The 19,075-nt window shown below is 42.0% G+C and overlaps 1 protein-coding gene across 5 annotated transcripts in view; it reads left to right on the top strand.

The window, feature by feature from the left end:
• KLHDC1 (kelch domain containing 1) overlaps positions 1–14,261 on the top strand; it is a 63,305-nt gene extending 49,044 nt beyond the window's left edge. For 3 of the 5 annotated variants that reach the window (XM_005303411.5, XM_005303412.5, XM_065593996.1), the window contains exons 9-13: positions 2,370–2,482; positions 5,819–5,891; positions 9,714–9,798; positions 11,309–11,361; positions 11,697–14,261. In XM_005303411.5, the coding sequence (XP_005303468.1) occupies positions 2,370–2,482; positions 5,819–5,891; positions 9,714–9,798; positions 11,309–11,361; positions 11,697–11,871 (499 nt within the window). In that variant the 3' untranslated portion in view covers positions 11,872–14,261. The remainder of the gene's footprint in view (positions 1–2,369; positions 2,483–5,818; positions 5,892–9,713; positions 9,799–11,308; positions 11,362–11,696) is intronic. The other 2 variants (XM_042858093.2, XM_008171628.4) reach the window with 2 other exon arrangements.
• The last annotated feature ends 4,814 nt before the right edge of the window (positions 14,262–19,075 follow it).

Genomic DNA, 19,075 nt, shown 5'->3' with positions numbered 1-19,075 from the left:
TGTCCAACAAGTCCTCCTTAACAATAGAAAACCCTCCACCAGGATGTCCCTATTCAGCTCAATGAAAGTGATTTTCGGTGTGGTCATTAGCCCTTGGAATCCAACCAACACTGGTCTCTATCCAGGACATTTTGGAGTACCTGCTGCACCTTCAGGTGTTGGTGCTTGTGTTTAGTTCACTGGAAGTGTATTTGGCAGCATTATCGGCACTTCATCTCCCCATTCCAGGAAGATCAATCTTCTCCAGTGCCATGGTAGCAAGATTCTTAAAAGGGCTCCTTCATCTACATCCCCCAGACTGAAAGCTTGTTCCTGTGTGGGGCTTTAACTCAGTCCTAATGGTCTTAATGGAACCTCCATTCAAGCCCCTGGCATTTGTCCCTTTCCGCTTTTGTGTCAGAAAACTGCATTCCGCTAGGAGAGCGTGTGAGTTGCAGGCTCTGATGGCAGAGCCTCCTTATACACAATTCTCCAGAGACAAAGTGACCTTACAACCGCATCCAAAATTTTTGTCTAAAGTGGTTTCTCAGTTTCATTTGAACCAGATGGTACCTGTGTTCTTTCCTAAGCCACATTCATCTCCAGAGGAACGGTATCTCTGTACCTTAGAAGTCAGGCGATGTCTGGACAGGACTAAACTGTTTTATGCTTTGCCTCGTTTGTTTGTGTCATATGCAGATTGCATGAAGGGTCAAACAGGCTTTTCACAGACAGTCTCCAAATGGATAACATCCTGCATCAAGACTACATATGAACTAGCTCTGGCTAATCTCCCTCAGTGAGTGCGAGCTCTTTGTACGAGGGTGCAAGTAACGTCCATAGCATTCCTCGGTGACATTTCCATATTGGACATTTGCACGGCTGCTACGTAGTCATTGATACATACATTCACAAACCATTATGCCATAACTGCATATTCCAGGGTGGATGCACCCTTTGATGGAGTGGTCCTGCAGTCCTTGTTTAAGTAGGCGCCGAGCCCTGTGTCCTGGGGGAGTTACTGCTTGTGAGTCACCTAAACAGAATGCACATCTGCATCTACTCGAAGAAGAAGAAATGGTTATTTACTTTAACTGGTTCTTCGAGATGTGATGCAGACGAGTATTCCACGACCCCACCCTCTGTCCCCTCTGCATCAGAGTCTCGTTCCTGGGTGTTCAGTGTGAAGGAACTGAGGGAGGGTTGGGGAAGCAGCACCTCATGTAGCTAGGTGAGGGGCTATGGCCACCAGGCATGAGTGCCCCTCTCTATGGATACTGCTAGGCAAATTTCTCTGGCTCTGGTGTGCTGGGTGTGCACACATCTAAGTGGAATACATGTCTGCATCACAAATTGAAGAACCACAGTTCCAGTAAATAACCGTTTCTTCTCTGAAATGTTGTCATCTGGGGGATCGCACGACCTGCCCTCCGTCCCCACTTTTTTTTAGTGAGGAAACTGAGGGATAGTTGCGGCCACTCTGCCATTTATGCCCTAGGGTGGGGAAGTATGAGAATATGCACAGCACAACAGACACTGCTATTCAGCGATTCCTATCTCGCATGAGGCATATGCACATCTAGAATCAGATCTACACGGACAACATGTTGAAGAACACGGTTAATATAAAGTAAGTAACTGGGTTTTTTTCAATAAGTATCACAGATCTTGTTCTGTGATTCTCTCAAGTCTCACAAGCTAAGCATCAAGTTCTTGGGAGAGTCCCCAGAAGCACCTAGCTGTTGCAGGAAATAGTTAAAAGGGCTCAGATGATGTGTAAAGTGGCTCAGAAGGTGGCACTCTTCACCCAAAGTCTGTATGCACCTGTGTCCCACCATTCTGTTAGAGAGCACTGTTTCTGTGGAAGTGTGGTATCTTGAGGATAAGAAGTAAAGCCAAGCTCCCAGCCATTTGTAGTCATTAAAGATCTATTTCTTTTCTCATATCCTGGTTACATTTTAGCTTGAGCAACTGCAATCTATCTACTTAAATACTCTATTCAGTTTCAATTGGACACATTATTCTTCACTTCCCATCCTAAAGTTGTTCTTGCGTGTTAAATAATCACTTCAGTGGTTTAAAAAAGCTGTCCCTGTGTTTCGAACATAAGTTAAAATTTGTAAAATATCTTGGGGGATGAAAACATGCTATGTAAGTGTAAGATCATTATCATAAAGGATACTTTCAAAGAGCAGTTGTTATAAGAAATTTCTTGTTTCAGTTTTGAACACCTGTGTTATTGAGTGCAGCTGAAGTTTGCTCTGATTACACTGTAGCCTGTTTAATCAGGACAGAGCCCCTTCTTATTCTAGAAAATGATGAGCTGCGAGTCCAGTTCAGTTTAAGCATTCTTCTTAACTTGTTCTCTTCTTATTTTTTGTTTTACCAAGAATTCATATTAGTGGAGAGAAACCAAAAGATCGATCATGGCACACTTTGACTCCTATAGCAGATGATAAACTTTTCCTATTTGGTGGACTGAGTTCAGATAATGTTCCTCTAAGTAAGTAATTCAAAAGATACCGAGTCCATCGTACATTTTAGTGCTAACCATGATGTTATATACATTCAACTTCATCATGAAGACGTTTGGTCCAGATCTTGTTATATGACTCTCACTCTATGTGAATATTTATTCAGACACTTTTTATTATTGTTGTTTTATATAGCACTGTTGATGGACATAGCACAGTACAATGAGTGTATGTGTTGAACAAATCGTCTCTTCACCAAACAGCTTACCATCTGATAAAATAAGAGCTAGAGTCTCACTCATGCCAGTCTAAATCAGGAATAACTCCATCAAGACAATAAAATTGCACCAGTGCAAAACTAGTAACAAAATATAATTCCAACGCAATATGTGAATAAACATAACATTAATCACATTCTGCTCCAATCTGATCTACAAAACCTTCAAGTAAAAAGTGAAAGAACCTGCAACAAAGCTCTTTTTCTAATAAAGATAGCCTGTATAACTGATAAAATGCACAGTTGGTGGTAATGGTGGAGTTTCAGGTTTCACAAATATTCAGGGCCAGATTTTCAAAGGTGCCTTGACCCATCATCTGAATGTATTTAATGTGTGTGCACATATAATGTACACATATACAAAATACATAGTTAAATGGCTGGTTACTTGATTTACTTATGCAAATGGAAGGGCATATCAAATGTCCCGCAGGGATCAGTACTGGGTCCAGTTCTATTCACTATCTTCATCAATGATTTAGATAATAGCATAGAGAGTGCACATGAAGTTTGTAGATGATACCAAGCTGGGAAGCGTTGCAAGTGCTTTGGAGGATAGGATTAGTATTCAAAATGATCTGGACAAAGTGGAGAAATGGTCTGAAGTAAATAGGATGAGATTCAAGAAGGACAAATGCAAAGTACTCCACATAAGGAGGAACAATCAGTTGCACACATACAAAATGGGAAATGACTGTGCCTAGGAAGGGGTACTGTGGAAAGAGATCTGGGGGTCTTAGTGGTTCACAAGTGAAATATGAGTCAACAGTGTAACACTGTTGCAAAAAAAAGCGAACATCATTCTGGGATGTATTAGCAGGAGTGTTGTAAGCAAGACGCAAGAAGTAATTCTTCTGCTCTACTTCGCACTGATTAGGCCTGAACTGGAGTATTGTGTCCAGTTCTGGGCACTACATTTCAGGAAAGATGTGGACAAATTGGAGAAAGTCCAGAGAAGAGCAACAAAAATGATTAACGGTCTAGAAAACATGACATATGAGGGAAGATTGAAAAAAATGGGTTTGTTTAGTCTGGAGAAGAGAAGACTAAGAGGGGACATAACAGTTTTCACGTACATAAACAGTTGTTACAAGGAGGGAGAAACATTTTGTTCTTGTTAACCTCTGAGGATAGGACAAGAAGCAATGGGCTTAAATTGCAGCAAGGATGGTTTAGGTTGGATATTAGGAAAAACTTCCTAACTGTCAGGCTAGTTAAGCACTGGAATAAATTGCCTAGGGAGGTTGTGGATTCTCCATCATCGGAGATTTTTAAGAGCAGGTTGGACAAACACCTGTCAGGGATGGTCTAGATTCTAGATCGGAGTGGGCAAACTATGGCCCGCGGGCTGGATCTGGCCCCTCAGGGCTTTGGATCCGGCCCGTGGGATTGCTACTCTCAGAAGCAGCTGGCACCATGTCCCTGCGGCCCCCAGGTATGGGGGCAGAGGGCTCTGTGCGTTGCCTTTGCCTCCAGGCCGCCACCCACAGCTCCCATTGGCCGGATACGGGGAACCCGCGGCTAATGGGAGCTTCGGGGGAGGTACCTGGAGGCGTGGCAAGGGCACGCACACAGAGCCCTCCGCCCTCCCTCCCACAGGGTCCACAGCGCTTCCTGGAGCGGCGCGGGGCCAGGGCATGCAGGGAGCCTGCCCTGGCCCCGGTGCGTGCCACTGCCACCCTGGAGCCGCTTTAGATAAGCGGCACCGGGCCAGAGCCCGAACCCCTCCTGCACCCCGCCCCCCAACTCCCTGCCCTAAGCCCCCTGCCTGCACCTTGCATCCCTCCTGCACCCCAACTCCCTGCCCTGAGCCCCCTCATACACACTGTACTCCAACCCCCTGCTCTGAGCCCCCTCCCGCAGTCCGCACCCCTCCTGCACCCCTGCTCTGAGCCCCCTCCTGCACTCCGCATCCCTCCTACACCCCAACCCCCTGCCCTGAGCCCCCTCCTGCTCCCCTGCCCTGAGCCCCCTCCTGCACTCCTCACCCTTCTGTACCCCAACCCCCTTCCCTGAGCTCCCTCATACATTCCACACCCCTCCTCTGCCCCAATCCCTTGCCCTGAGCCCCTTCCTGCACACCACACCCCATACTCCCCCCACACCCCAACCCCCTGCCCCAGCTCTGCATATGGTTTCCCCACCCAGATGTGGCCCTCGGCTCAAAAAGTTTGCCCACCCCTGCTCTAGATAGTACTTAGTCCTGCCATGATTAAAGGGGATTGGACTAGATGACCTCTTGAGGTCCCTTCCAGTCTTACGATTCTATGATTTGCACAGACAAATTCTGGATCTGACACTGCACTCTTTTATTCAGACAACACTCCCATTCATTTTAAGAGTTTTGCCTGGATAATGATTTGGACTGTAAGATTGCGTTTTCTGTCTTTTACAGATATGAGTGATTGTCCATGTAATCACTTTTTAACAACCATTTTTTAAAAGTCTGTCACTTAACATCTATTTTGCATTAATCAAATAATAAAAAAATTACTACTGTCCTTGTAAATTAAGGAATTGTATTTGTATTAAGGTGTAAGATCATTTATATATTTAATTATGGGAATCATGGTTGTAGTCAGTGTTACTTTTGCTGTTGCTGCATGAAAATATCTACTATGCAAAATAAAGTCCTTAATTCCTTCTTCATTGTCTGGCACCTTGGAGATCAAGCAAAAAGGAGACTTGAAAGAAGGAGGAAGAGGGAAAAAAAGAAAGAAAATGAGATAAAGAAAGTGTGGGAATATTGTGGGAATACTTTAAGATTTGTAGAGTCCCTGGGACACAGCAGTCTTCATTCTGATGAATATAGACCTGTCATTTCAAAATAGTCTCTGATTTGACTTGTATATTTCATATTGTGTTTTTAACTCCAGATTTCAGTGTAGTTAACTTTTTCTTTTGTGACAGAAAAGAACTCACAAGTTAAGTCATGAAGACTCTGAAATTATAGTAGTTAATTCATTAACATGGTAGCCATTCTTTTTATGTTAGACATTTTAGACTGTAGAGCACTTTGTACAAAACAAAAGGTAGTATCTTATTCACCAAGAAAGAATTCTAAGATACATATTTTCCTTATTTGCAGGTGATGGTTGGATTCATAGTGTCACAACAAATGGATGGCAACAACTTACCCACTTACCTAAGAGTAGGCCTAGGTATAAAAAAATAAGACAGTATTTGCTGACATTTTTGAATATTTTGAAATATGATTAAGTAAGACATTAAATCAGAACACTTGCCTTTAAAATAATGTATTAAAATATTTTACAAAATGAGCTCAACATAATTGAACAGTTTGCTTTATATAAGTAGTTTTATTCTTTTTCATGATTAGGCATAGTCTTTTTTATTTTCAAGATTTATTATTTAAAATGCTTGCTGGCACTGAAAGGGTGTTTGTAATGAAAGGGGTGCAGACTAAATTCACTTGATGTTTTACTTCCAAATAAGTAGATATAAGAAATATGTAAAAGTAAAATGTGCAACACCTTTACTAATTAACATTAGAAGTATTTAATAATATACAACTACAGGAACCATGAAAGTTCATTATTTTTAGAAAAGACAGAACCAGGGAAATGATGTTGCACTCTTTTAGGATTCAAAGGACGTTTAAATAATAGTTCTTTCTGTTTTTTTCCTGAACAGAAATAGCTAATGACACTTACTGTTTTGTATAAATTAATTTAATACAAAACAACAGTGATTGGGTTTAAATTGCAGTATTTTGAAAGACTATAATTTTTTTAGTAGACTTAATTACTGACCAAAAAGGGCCCACTTCAAACATCCAGTGTCTACATATTTTAGATTTGCACAAGTATACTTTTTTTCAGAGCTTGTGTAGAACAAAAACATAATTTAATTTTATGGAACTAAGAGCAAAGGAAATGTGTGATTCTTTCTATGTCTGACTGAAGGAAGTAAGTCTCATGTTCTGAACATGGACGTTATACAGATAGTGCCATTAAAATGGGTACTTACTGCATCAGGGTACACTTTTTATCAACATTAGCAGCATTCCCTATATTTAGAATCCAAAATACTGTAAATACCTAGGTAAATTTAATTACTGCAGGTGGTACATAGCCAGTTTTTAAAAGGACTTTATATGTTCACCGGGGTGTTTCCAAGTTTCTTCCTGAATTATTTACCACCGCACTATATCTGCTGTATTTAGTTTAATTATAATAGGATTGTTACACCAGATCTGGTTGAAATTTAGGAAAGCACCTTAAAGCACAAGTATTAATAATCATACTTAGCTTTCGACATCACTTTCCATCTATAGATCTCAAAGTGCTTTAGGCAAGAAGGTGAGTATCATTATCCATGTTTTACTGATGAGGAAACTGAGGCACAGAGAGATGGAGTGACTTGTCCTGGGTAACATAACAAGTCAGTAGCAGAGTCAGAATTAAAACAGTTGTCCTCTGACTACCAGTACAGTCCCCTCTCTACATTACCTCACATAAAGTAACTGCTGGGCCACACTGCCTCCCATAGAGTAATCAAGCTGTGGATGAGTGTCCAGTGTGAGAACAGATGGGCAGGCCAAAGGGCTACAGCGCAGTCACCGTTCCAGACTGTAGGTTAGAATAGTATCTGTGGCCCCTGTGCACAGGTTCTTGGCCAGTAGATCTATATGGGCCTGATGCAGAACTTGTTGAAATCAAAGGAAGTTTTTCTGTTGACTTCAATGGGCTTTGCATCAGGCCATATAAACACAGATCTACTGGCCTCTAATCTGGCCCACTCTGGAAACCCCCTTATATGCTGTCCTTTTTGGAATTGTTTCAGAGCACATTTTTATTACTGTATCTGTGCCCTATCGCCTCATATATGCATAGGGTTATTTCAGGGCCTTCAAAACACAGGTGGCTTTATGCAGGCCTTCTGCAGTGGGATGAATTTGAGAACAGGGTCTTAAAATTAGGGTTGCCAACTCTGACTGAAGCTATTCCAGAAGATTTTTTTTCGCAACATGACATAATGTCATTTTCTTAAAATATCCTGTTAAAATCTCCTGCATTGCTTTCAATAGTCATCGGGAGATGGATGCCGTTTCCAGGTGACTCCAGGCCAATCCTGGAGGTTGGCAACCATACAGTGTGTTTAAAATGTGTTGGCAAAAAAATGTATACATGTATATATCCCTATATAAATATATAGTTTATATCACATGCATAAGTGCATTAATGTATTTTCTTGAGTTTTCTACAAAACTTTTTTATTTATGACAATCCCCCAAAATCATTTATGTAAGAGAGTGTTTTTCTGTTTCTAATTATGCATAATAAACTGTCTGATTATAGACTTACAGTATTGAATTAACTTTGTGTGTCTTGCTCGGAAAAGTGTTTTGTTTTTGTTTTTTGGTTTTTAATTGCACTTAGGCTAAGACTTTGCATGCCAAGTTTCTTTCCAGCATGAATTTTTTGTTTGTTATAAACTCCCAGTGTTTAACTAAAGGATAAACTATGTCATCGCTATAATTCTAGGTAGAGAGTCTGTGTAAAAAGGCTACATTAATTCAGCTTATGTACTATGTAAATAACATGCTTTATTAGAATGTTTAGGTGATAAGTTAGAGCAGCTGTGAGAGGACATAAACTCTATCAGTCTATAGAAAAAAGCATCAGGTTTCAAGCTAGAATGTCAAGAAAGTCAAGGCAGGAAAGGCTTTCCAGTGTTCTTCGATGATCAAGTCCAGGCCAGAGTTTTCCTAATGCAGATAGGACAGAGACAGATCTATCTACAGGTATGAGGAAGAGAAAAGGTGGGATAGTTTAGTGTAAGGAGAACAGTGAATAATTGCTGAAATGAATGACGTAAGAAAATGTGAGTGAATTTAGTTTTGCATGAAAATTCCATTTATGCATACTTTTTAGTAGTTAAAACATAACAGAAGGGGCCAAATTCTACGTTGACTTACACCCAATGCTATCCTGTTTACCTGAGTGGGGTTATACTTGGCACAAGACAGTGCAGAATTCGGTCAGTTAATTCTAATAAATAATAATAACAATAATTAAATGCAGTACAGTGAAAACTTACTTATATGAATCGTTGATAAAATAATAAGTTTATAAGAATGAGGCAGAAAAAGGATGGATGGGAACTGACAGAGAAGAACCTGTGTTCTAAGACTCAATCCTAAAATTCAGGAATAAGAGTCAACACAAAAGAGCTCACAATCCCAATTTGCTAGTACTTGTTAAGTAAAAAATAAAAGTGGAAAACTGATATAAAAATAAAATACTTATTATATGTAAACATTTACCAAGATACTTGTGAGTTTTCCATTGTAGTGTTCTGTGTAAAATAATGATAGGTAAGCCAATATATATATATATGTATGTGTGTGTGTGTATATAAATAAATAAATATAGAAATATATATATATATATAAAATAAAAAAACTATACTACAGATCAGCCAGACAGCCACATTAATATGTCGGTCTGTAAGTTCTCTTAAGATAAAATGGCTACTCATATTGCTTTCCATTACCTTTTAATCCTCTCATACAAGTATCGAAGTGAATAATGTGATCTTTCAGGCATGGTTCCTGAGTGTTGAAGCCTCCTGAAATATTTTTTATACAATAAGAGTTTAATAAAATTCCTCTTGGTAAGTAGTGTAAGACCAGCAAGAATTCAATTTGTCTGTTCGTAAGTAATGGATTCATAGCATTTATAAAACTGACTGCTCCATTTAACCAAAGTTATCATGTCATTATTCAATTTTCTTTTCAAATGAATCTTTTGAGATATGAGAAATGAGGGGGAAATCATGTGATGTGGATGAGGTTATAGTCATTCAGGTAAAGGTTCTGCTTCCCTGAATCCTATATTAAAACATTTAAAATTAGCTAATTTAGATTTGTTTATCTGATAATATGCAAATAAACCATTTTATTATTATTTATTTATTTATTATTAAGCTATTCATTTTATTTATAACTTTGTTTGTAGGTTGTGGCACACAGCCTGTCTTGGCACAGAAGGAGAAGTGATGATCTTTGGTGGGAGCAAAGATGACTTGCATTTCTTGGACACAGTTAGTAAATTTAATAATGAAGTCTTAGTATAATTTAATTAAAAAAACATTAATTCAGCATTATTGCTGAGAATTTAAATGCATGAAGATCAGGACATTCAAGGCCAACTGTTCAGCTGGTATAAATCAGTATAATGTCTTCGACTTAGATTCCGTGGCCAAAAGGGATCATTGTGATCATCTAGGCTGACCCCCTGTACAGCACAGGCCATAACTTCCCCAAAATAATTCATAGAGCAAAATAATTCATAGAGCAGATCTTTTAGAAAAATCTTGATTTTAAAAATTGTAAGGGATGGAGAATCCACCACAACCCTTGGTAAATTATTCCAATGGTTAATTACTCGTACCATTAAAAATATATGCCTTATTTCCAGTCTGAATTTCTCTAACTTAGACTTTGAGCCATTGCCTCCTGTTTTACCTTTTTCTGCTAGATTAAAGAGCCCTTTTGTAAGTACCTACAAATATTTACTTGGACTATAATCAAGTCACCCCTTAACCTTCTCTTTGATAAGCTAAATAGATTGAGCTCCTTAAGTCTGTCATTATAAAGCATGTTTTCTAATCGTTTAATCATTCTTGTGACTCCTCTCTTCAGTGGAGCAATTTTGATTTACACTATAAAGTTTTGGTTCCTACAAGAACTACAATTCATCATCATTCGTGGATTGTTTGGTATTACTATATAGTGTGTTAATTTTTGTGCCTTAATGCCTATAACCAGAGCATAGCACCTGGCACAATTAGTGGGACTGGGTGCTTTGTAGATGTGCAGGGGAAAAGCCAGAGAGGCACACTCCTTACCCCAACCCTCCAAACAACTCTGCTGAGCCTGCTTCAGCCACTCCTGCAGGAACTGACACTAAAGCATCTGCTACAGAGCACCCACTCCCTATGCTGCTATATAGTGGCTTCTGTAGCTCTGAGTTCCGCGCAGTTTCTCTCCCCTTAGAAATCCTATCTCACATCGGGCTGGAAGGCCATCAAAGCTCTTCTGTTGTGCAGAGACGAGAGGTGGGTCCCTGAAGGTGGCAAATGGCACATACTCCATTGATCCACAGTACAACATATATTCTGCCATCACTGTTGTCCAGGGCTGTGAAGATACCACTAGGGTCTGCCCATTACCTAAATCCCTTCTTACCACTTTCCCACATCTTTCCAATTCAAAAATTCACCTTCCAGCCCCATAAGACAGTTCTCAGGGGCACTTGATGCTGTAAAGATGTGGCTCTTCAATGTTGCTGAGAGAGGAGGCTGAAGAAGACGTGTCCCCAAAGTCCTGCCTCTGTAGGCATGTAGGTGGGGGCTCAGAAGTATTCATTTTGCTATTTGTAATCTTTATAAGATAATTGTTAATCTAAATATTCATAGACTTTAATTATATTTATGGTAATACATTTTATATCATCCTGTTGAAACAAATATAAAGGTATTCCTGGGATAACTTTTAAATTAACAGTTAATCTAGATCATCCTCCTGATTGTTGCTGTTCTTCTTCATTAGGGTCACTGCAGTGATTTATTGATTTTTCAAACTCAACCTTACTCACTTCTCAGGTGAGTTTAGATTATATAGTGCCACAAAGAGTCTAGCACAGATAATTACGGTACTACTTTTTATAACTGAAGAGTTTTTTTTAACATAAGGCACTTTGAACTATTCTTACCTGGATCAGTAGGTAAGAAACAAAATTATTAATCTAGTTAATGATGTAAATATGCTGTGTAAATATGTTTCAAAACAGTTTTAAAGCATTGGTATTATTATGGACTGGACTATACATAAATTATATATATTTTTAATTTAACATTTTTTGTAAAAGTTTGTTTGCTGTTTCATGTGTTTTATCTTTTGGTTATAAGACCTTAGTTAATTCTGACATTCTTTTTAGATTGTGCCTTGATTGCATTGGTAAAAATGCCAGCCTTTTAAAGAATCAAATATCCTGGTTACCATCCAAAATTTTGCCACAAGTGTTGAAAAAAATAACCTTTTGGGCTGCAGCTAACCATCGGCAAGAGAAAAAAGCTGAAATTGAAAGACAAGAGCAAATAAATGTCACCTGAACAAGGACAAAAAAGATATTGACCACTATATGTATTTATAGTGTACAGCAAAGATTTTTGTTAGCGATTGTTTACTAGCAGTACACATGAGGTATTTGGTAGGCTGAGTTTCTACAAAAAAAACCTTTTTGTTTCCTGAGGTATTGAAAAGAGTGAAAACTAAATATTCTATGTTGTAATAACACCACTTGAGGTTGCAGAAATTAACTTCTGCTCTTATGGTCGAGGTAAGCGACTTCATGGAAAGTAACAGAAGACACAGTACTTTTTCAGATGCATAAAAATTTCTCTTTCTGATCTAAAATCTTATTTCCAGTTTTGTCACATCAGCACTTGCTGATGAAGACAAAATGAGTTTGACACAGTATCCCTGTTAATTTAACTCTTGATAATATGATTATAATTGCAAATCCTTTTGTTTGATCTATTTTATTTAACAGTAGCATATGAAAGTTTGATTATTGATACTGGGAGGTAACCATCTTACACAAAAGCAGAAAAAGCAACACACTGGCTAACTGTGGAACTTTAAAAGTAAAAAAAAAAAAGATATTAAGCTAAATAATTTTGTATGTGAAAATTCAAATGCAGTTCATAACATTGTTTTACTGTAATTCTCTAATCAGTGACATTTTTTCAAAATAGATTTTATATATATTTTTTATTTTGAATGTGTAAAGTTTATATTTAATTTTGGTTCAAAATATTTTGTTTATTTATTGTAAAAAGCTTATATAGAATTACTATTTTCCTATCTGTTTCAGGTATTAGTTGGGACCCAGTCATTAAATTTTTATGTAAACAGTATATTTGAATGTAGACCTATTCTGATTAGTTTTTACCATCTGATTACAAAATCCTATGTAATTAGGAAAGGAGATTTTGTAGTGAATATATATCTTAGAAGAAAATATATTATGACTGAGTATCACAGTTGAGCCATATTTTCCTATTTTCTTCAACTAAGGAGACATTTGATATTAGCAAAAAAATTGTGAAGAAGTGGAAATGTAAATTGTCCAGGTATGTGGCCTTTATGTTAAAAGGGATTCCCCCACACAAAAAGGAAATGGTTCAAATCATTAAACTGGCCCCAAAGACTGTAAAATTTTCTTAGGTAAAGCATCCACTCCTTCCACTTCTTAACATATAGCTGGATTTGCAGCTCTTATTCTGCAGAACAAGGGGCAGTTTCAAATACATCCTACCACAATGCGTATATTAATTACTTAGAATTTGTTATGACCCTCATATTGCAAAGACTTATATGCATGCTTGACTTCAAGCACATGAATAGTCCCATTGAGTTCAGTGGGATTACTCAAATGCTTAAAGTTATGCACATATATTAGTCTTTGAAGGATCAGGACCTATAAGAGCTCTTTAGACCATCATTTGAATTGATCTGATCAAATTTGAAGATATCACCTCCAGGCTCCACCTCCATCCTCCAGCTTTTATGACTGAGTTCAGAAGTGTTGAAAGTCCTTTTAAAATTGTTTTTTCACATATGTAATTATACTTTTCTCAGATAGGAGTTAGGGTTAAGGATAGATAATATCATTTTGGAATTCATTATAAATCCTTAAAAGACAGCTTTTTCCATGAGTATCTATATTAATGATACTAGGGACAATTCCCCCTCAGATCCACATGATAGTACTCAAGTCTGGTGTTCTGCTTCCCCGTATGTACAGAATTCACAATGACATCACTGAGAGATCTACATGCATAGAGGAATACTGAAGTACTATTCCTACTGTACAGATGTAAGAGGAGAATTTTGTCCATTGACTTACAGAGGAAATAGAATCAAAACGTTTTGTGGCAATATGTAATCCTTAATCCGTTTGCTATAGTTTTGCCACTGCACATATGCTGCTGTCAACATTTAAAATCAGTGGAATGTTGGATGTACGTGGGACATTCAACAGAACAGCAAGTGCACTTTATAGGAATGTTCCTGGGGAACATTTAGCTCTATGAGAAGTCAAAATGATTAATTTCAGACTGTATGCAGCACTGGAAAATTTGTGTTAATTATCTTAATACAAGCAATTTTGTTATTATTACACTTGGGTAAATGTTCTTATGTAAAGAAGTTAGTATAAAAAAAGAGGTAAAATACCAGCAATTTTTTGTATGGAGACTGTGTTCAGATTCAGTTATAGATATTATCAAAAGTGCCTTTAGCACCATTTTATGTTTTCATGAATGTTTCAGAATATCTGCAGTTACTTCTTTGTTTACTGTTATAAATTAGAATAAAAATGTGTGTTTTTGACAGACTACATTGTAAGTCAGTTATGATCAGAGACTGCAAAATATTTTACAATTCTATCGTAAGTAACATGTTTCCATTAAAATATGTGACTGTGCCACACTTTAAAGTACTATCTGTAATATTTAATTTCTAAAAGCATCATATTTTAGGACAAAAGGATCCTTACACTTCCATTGACATCAGTGTGTCCCATATTTTGAATTAGTTGTACCAGTACAGGAACTCCTCACTTAATGTTGTAGTTCTGTTCCTGAAAAATGTGACTTTAAGCGAAACGATGTTAAGCAAATCCAATTTCCCCATAAGAATTAATGTAAATGAGGGGGTTAGGTTCCAGTAGGGTTACCATACGTCCGGATTTTCCCGGACATGTCCGGCTTTTGGGGGCTCAAATCCCCGTCCGGGGGGAAATCCCCAAAAGCCGGGCATGTCCGGGAAAATCGGGAGGGAGGGCTGGGCCGGGGTCGCGGGGCCGGGCGCGCGGTGCCGGGCCGGAGTCCAGGGGCGCAGTGCCGGGCCGGGGCCGCGGGGTCGGGCCGCCGAGGGGGTGCGCTGGGCCGCGGGGCCGGGAGGTCGGGCCGGGAGCCGGGCCGCCGGGGGGGGTGCGCTGGGCCGCCGGGGGGGTGCGCTGGGCCGCGGGGTCGGGCCGCCGGGGGGGTGCGCTGGGCCGCGGGGTCGGGCCGCCGGGGGGGTGCGCTGGGCCGCCGGGGCCGTGGAGGTGCGCTGGGCCGCCGGGGCCGGGAGCCGGGGGGGTGCGCTGGGCCGCGGGGTCGGGCCGCCGGGGGGGTGCGCTGGGCCGCGGGGCCGGGGAGGTGCGCTGGGCCGCGGGGCCGGGAGCCGGGCCGCCGGGGGGGTGCGCTGGGCCGCGGGCTCGGGCCGCCGGGGGGGTGCGCTGGGCCGCCGGGGCCGGGAGCCGGGGGGGTGCGCTGGGCCGCCGGGGGCCGGGAGCCGGGGGGGTGCGCTGGGCCGCCGGGGGCCGGCCGGGGGTGGTCGGCCGGGGGCCAGGGCCGGCACCCCAGGGCCCGAGCCGACCCAGGCTGGAGCCGCCGGGGGGGCCAGCCTGGGCCGCGCCTCCTCCCCCCACACCCCCCCTTACCTGCCCAGGCTTCCCGCGAATTAAATGTTCGCGGGAAGCAGGGGAGGGGGCGGAGACTTTGGGGAGGGGGCGGAGTTGGGGCGGGGCTGGGGGCGGGGCCAGGGCCCCGTGGAGTGTTCTCCTTTTGGAGGCACACAATATGGTAACCCTAGGTTCCAGGGGAAATTTTTTTCACCAGACAAAACAAACAATTTAGTACTGGTACACAACGATGATTGTGAAGCTTGGTTGAGGTGGAGGAGTCAGAGGGTGGGATATTTCCCAGGGAATGCCTTACTGCTAAATGAACTAGCAATTGACTGAGCCCTCAAGGGTTAACTCTCACAACACTCTACGAGGCAGCAGGAAAGGAGGGAGGGCAGGCAGAGACACACACCCTGTGTGTGAGAGAAAAAATGCGCATTTCCCCTTTAAGTAGCTGACCCCAGGCTAAAGTACACTGCCTTGTTAATTAAATCAGCTTGCTGAGACCTGAGAGGGCAGCTACTTTCTAGAAGCTCCCTCCCTCCATTGTGTGTCCCCCCTGTTCTATGGAAGATGGGGTAAGTGGGGTGCGGGGGGAGGGGGAGACACCCTGACATTAGCCCCCCTTTTCCCCCCTCCCCCCTGTACAGCAAGCAGGAGTCTCTGGGAGCAGCTCCAAGGTAGAGGGCAGGAGAAGCACATGGCAGTGGGGGGAGGGACAGCTGCTGCACAGGGAATTTAGGGGAGTGGGGAGCTGATAGGGGGGCTGCTGTCCACCCTGGTTCCAAGTCCCCACCAGCTAGCTGCAACGGGCTGCTCTTCCTGCAAGCAGCGGACAAAACAGGTGGCTGCTGTTTTGAAGGGAACATTTCACAACTTTAAACGAGCATGTTCCCTAATTGATCAGCAACTTAAAGTCGTCCCGGTTAACATTGTTTCGATGTTAAGTGAGGAGTTCCTGTATTTCACAATTTTCTTCCACGCACTACTTCTAACTTCTGTCTAAAACTTTGCTAATTCTTCTTCTTCAAGTAATTGCACATGTCCATTCTACTGTAGGTGTGTGTGCACCTCAAAGGTTTTTCTTTTAGCAGTACTGGTGGGGGAGGCATGAGCGCCCTCTGGTGCCTTGCATCACTGCATGCAGGTATAAAGGGCTGCACTGCTCCCGACTCCCCTCAGTTCCTTCCTACTGCCAGTGACAGTTATTGTTGCAGCTACAGTCTTTGTTTCTTCATATCTTCCCTCCTTTAGTGTAACTAGTACCTGTAGTGTTTGTTTTTAGTCTTGTACAGAATATCTGTAAATAGTATTCTAAATTTATTCCTGAAGCTATCTTTTTAGTGTATGGCTACCATTGGCTTGGTTGGGTTCCAGGGTCGGTACCGGACTGATGCCCCATTTACATGGTTTCAAGGCCTGTCTGTTGATGTAACAGGTCTGTGCCAGTGAGCAACCCAAACTCCATCTGCCTTAAGTGTCTGGGAAGGCACATGTGACAAACACCACACTTGTAGAGGGTTCAAACCCTGTTTGAAAAAGGTCACAAACTTGCCAGATTCAAGTACATGCTCATGGAGTCTGCACTTCATTCGCTGTCAGAACGAGTACTGAGAAGTCCAAGTCTGTTAGGTGTGCTCCTCATGTTCTAATAGAATCCTAAGAAGAGACTGTGTTAAGTCTCTTAAAGCCTGGGTACTGGACTCTCCAAGAAGAAGGCACCAAGTGTTTGTAAGGACTCAGTAGGGCACTCAAAAAAGGCGCACCCCCAGGAGCAATCTGTGAGCCAGGCGGGATTGTTGACTCCAGAACCCAGGAAGGGTCCATTCAGACCAATCCCTGAAGGATCAGCGCACCTCTTGGTACTGCAGTTTCAGGAGCCCTTTCTGGTACTGCTGACAGCTGAGGCTTTTGAGGCAGCTAGAGAGTTGCTTAGGTTGTTGGTACCAGCTTCTCCCACGATTCAAGAGTCTTGCACAGTACCAATATTGGAACCACATGCTCCTGTGTCCCAATTTCAGCCCCAGAGCACCACTCAGTCCTGGCCACTTCTACTCTTGTGGCACCTCTATGTAGGATTGCACCTAGAGGCAAATCAGCAATGATTTCAGTCATCCCCTTCTCCAGACCCAGAACCTCTCTCCCCAGTATCAATGGGTTCAGCTCCCTCATGGTTGGAGGAAATGGATTCCTCATCGGACTTGGAAGTCGGGTCCTTTGTGTCCCAACCTGAGCATGCCCAATAGCCCCAGTGGAGTGCCTGCCTGCCATGGTTCTGTTCACAGCCTCAGCATTCTAAGAGCTAGTGTCCCTAAACACAGCTCGCTCCCACCTCTGTATGAATGGCCCGACTGGATCCCTTGGGGCTTCCTTTGACGTTCCAGAACCTCTTTGCTCCCTTTACACGCGTCTATGTCAGCCAGATGCCAGGAGCATCTGCAAGAAGGTCACTATTTTTCTTCCCACAGTATCAGGATTGGTACCGGGCAGCGGAGCCGCATGCTCAGGACTCTCCTATAGAGGAATTAGAGGGAACTCCTCAACATTTAGCCACCTCTTCTTCGTCACCTCAGACGCAGAGGCAGCAGTGACTGAATCTACATCAAGAGCTCATCAAGACTTGTTGAGGAGGATGGCTACAGTTCTAGGTATACAACCAGAAGAGGTACAAGAAAAGTCACACAAGCTTGTGGACATTTTAGCCTCTATAGGACACTTTAGAGCAGCTCTCCCTATTAATGAGGGTATCCTGGAGCTTGTCAAGATTTTGACAGACTCCTTCTCTGCTTCCCAATGCCAAAATGATAGAGTAGAGATATTATGTCCCTTCACAAAAACAAGATCTGTTCCACAGGAAACTTTTGGATTTACAGCTCAGGATTGCGAACCAGCAAGCTTTGCTGGTTTGATACAATTTCAACCTACGGGATAATAGCCTGAAGTTCAAAGATAAGCTTCCTGATGAGTGAGGCAAAGCAGGAGTTCTCTGCTTTGGTGGAGAAACGTAAATTAGTTGTCAGAACTGCACTGCAGGCAAGCTTGGATGCGTCAGACTCTGCGGCTCAAGCTATGGCTTTCTGCCATCATGATGCAACATTCATCTTGGCTTCTGGCATCAGGCCTCCCACCAGAGTTACAACAAACAATTTAAGACCTCCCATTTGAAGGCCTCTTGCTGTTTTCCAGTAAAACTGATGAGAGGCTTCATAGTCTTAAGGATTCAAGGGCGACCCTTAAGTCTCTGGAGATCTGTATACTGGCGGCAAAAAGAAAGCCATTCCAACCACAGCATTCCCAGCAGTTTAAAGTCCTGCTTGCTGCATTCCCAGGACATGTCCAAAAAGAAAGGCAGGGGTTGCAAGAGGTGTCCTCCTCCCCCGCCCTCCTCTGCAGCTGCCAGCTCTTCTAGGCAACCTGGATCATCTAAGAAATCCTTTTGACCTGTTGGGCAAGAACAGTATACCAATTCGCATAATGTCATCTTTCTCTACCCCTATTTTTGCCAACTGCCTATCCCACTTCCTAAGTGCTTGGACCCGCATCACCACACATCAATGGGTCTTAAGTATGGTGGAACTGGGATACACCTTTCAATTTATTTTTACCCCACCTTACCCATCCCTCTTCAGGGATCACTCTTACGAGAGCGTGCTGCTTCAGGAGGTCCAGTCTCTGCTCCACATTGGAGCCATACAGGAAGTTCCCATACAAGAAGTTCCCAGGTCATTTAAAGGGGAAGTATTTTTATTCCTGCTGCTTCCTAATCCCAAGGCAAACATGGGCAGTGTCGGACCTATTTTAGATCTAAGGCAATTAAACAAGTACCTAAAGAAAAGGAAATCCCGGATGGTCACTCTAGC

The sequence above is a fragment of the Chrysemys picta genome, chromosome 4 (genome assembly GCF_011386835.1).
Source record: "Chrysemys picta bellii isolate R12L10 chromosome 4, ASM1138683v2, whole genome shotgun sequence".
NCBI lineage: Eukaryota > Metazoa > Chordata > Testudines > Emydidae > Chrysemys > Chrysemys picta.
Note: the sequence above shows the minus strand (reverse complement) of the source record. Positions and strands in the feature narration are given on the sequence as shown.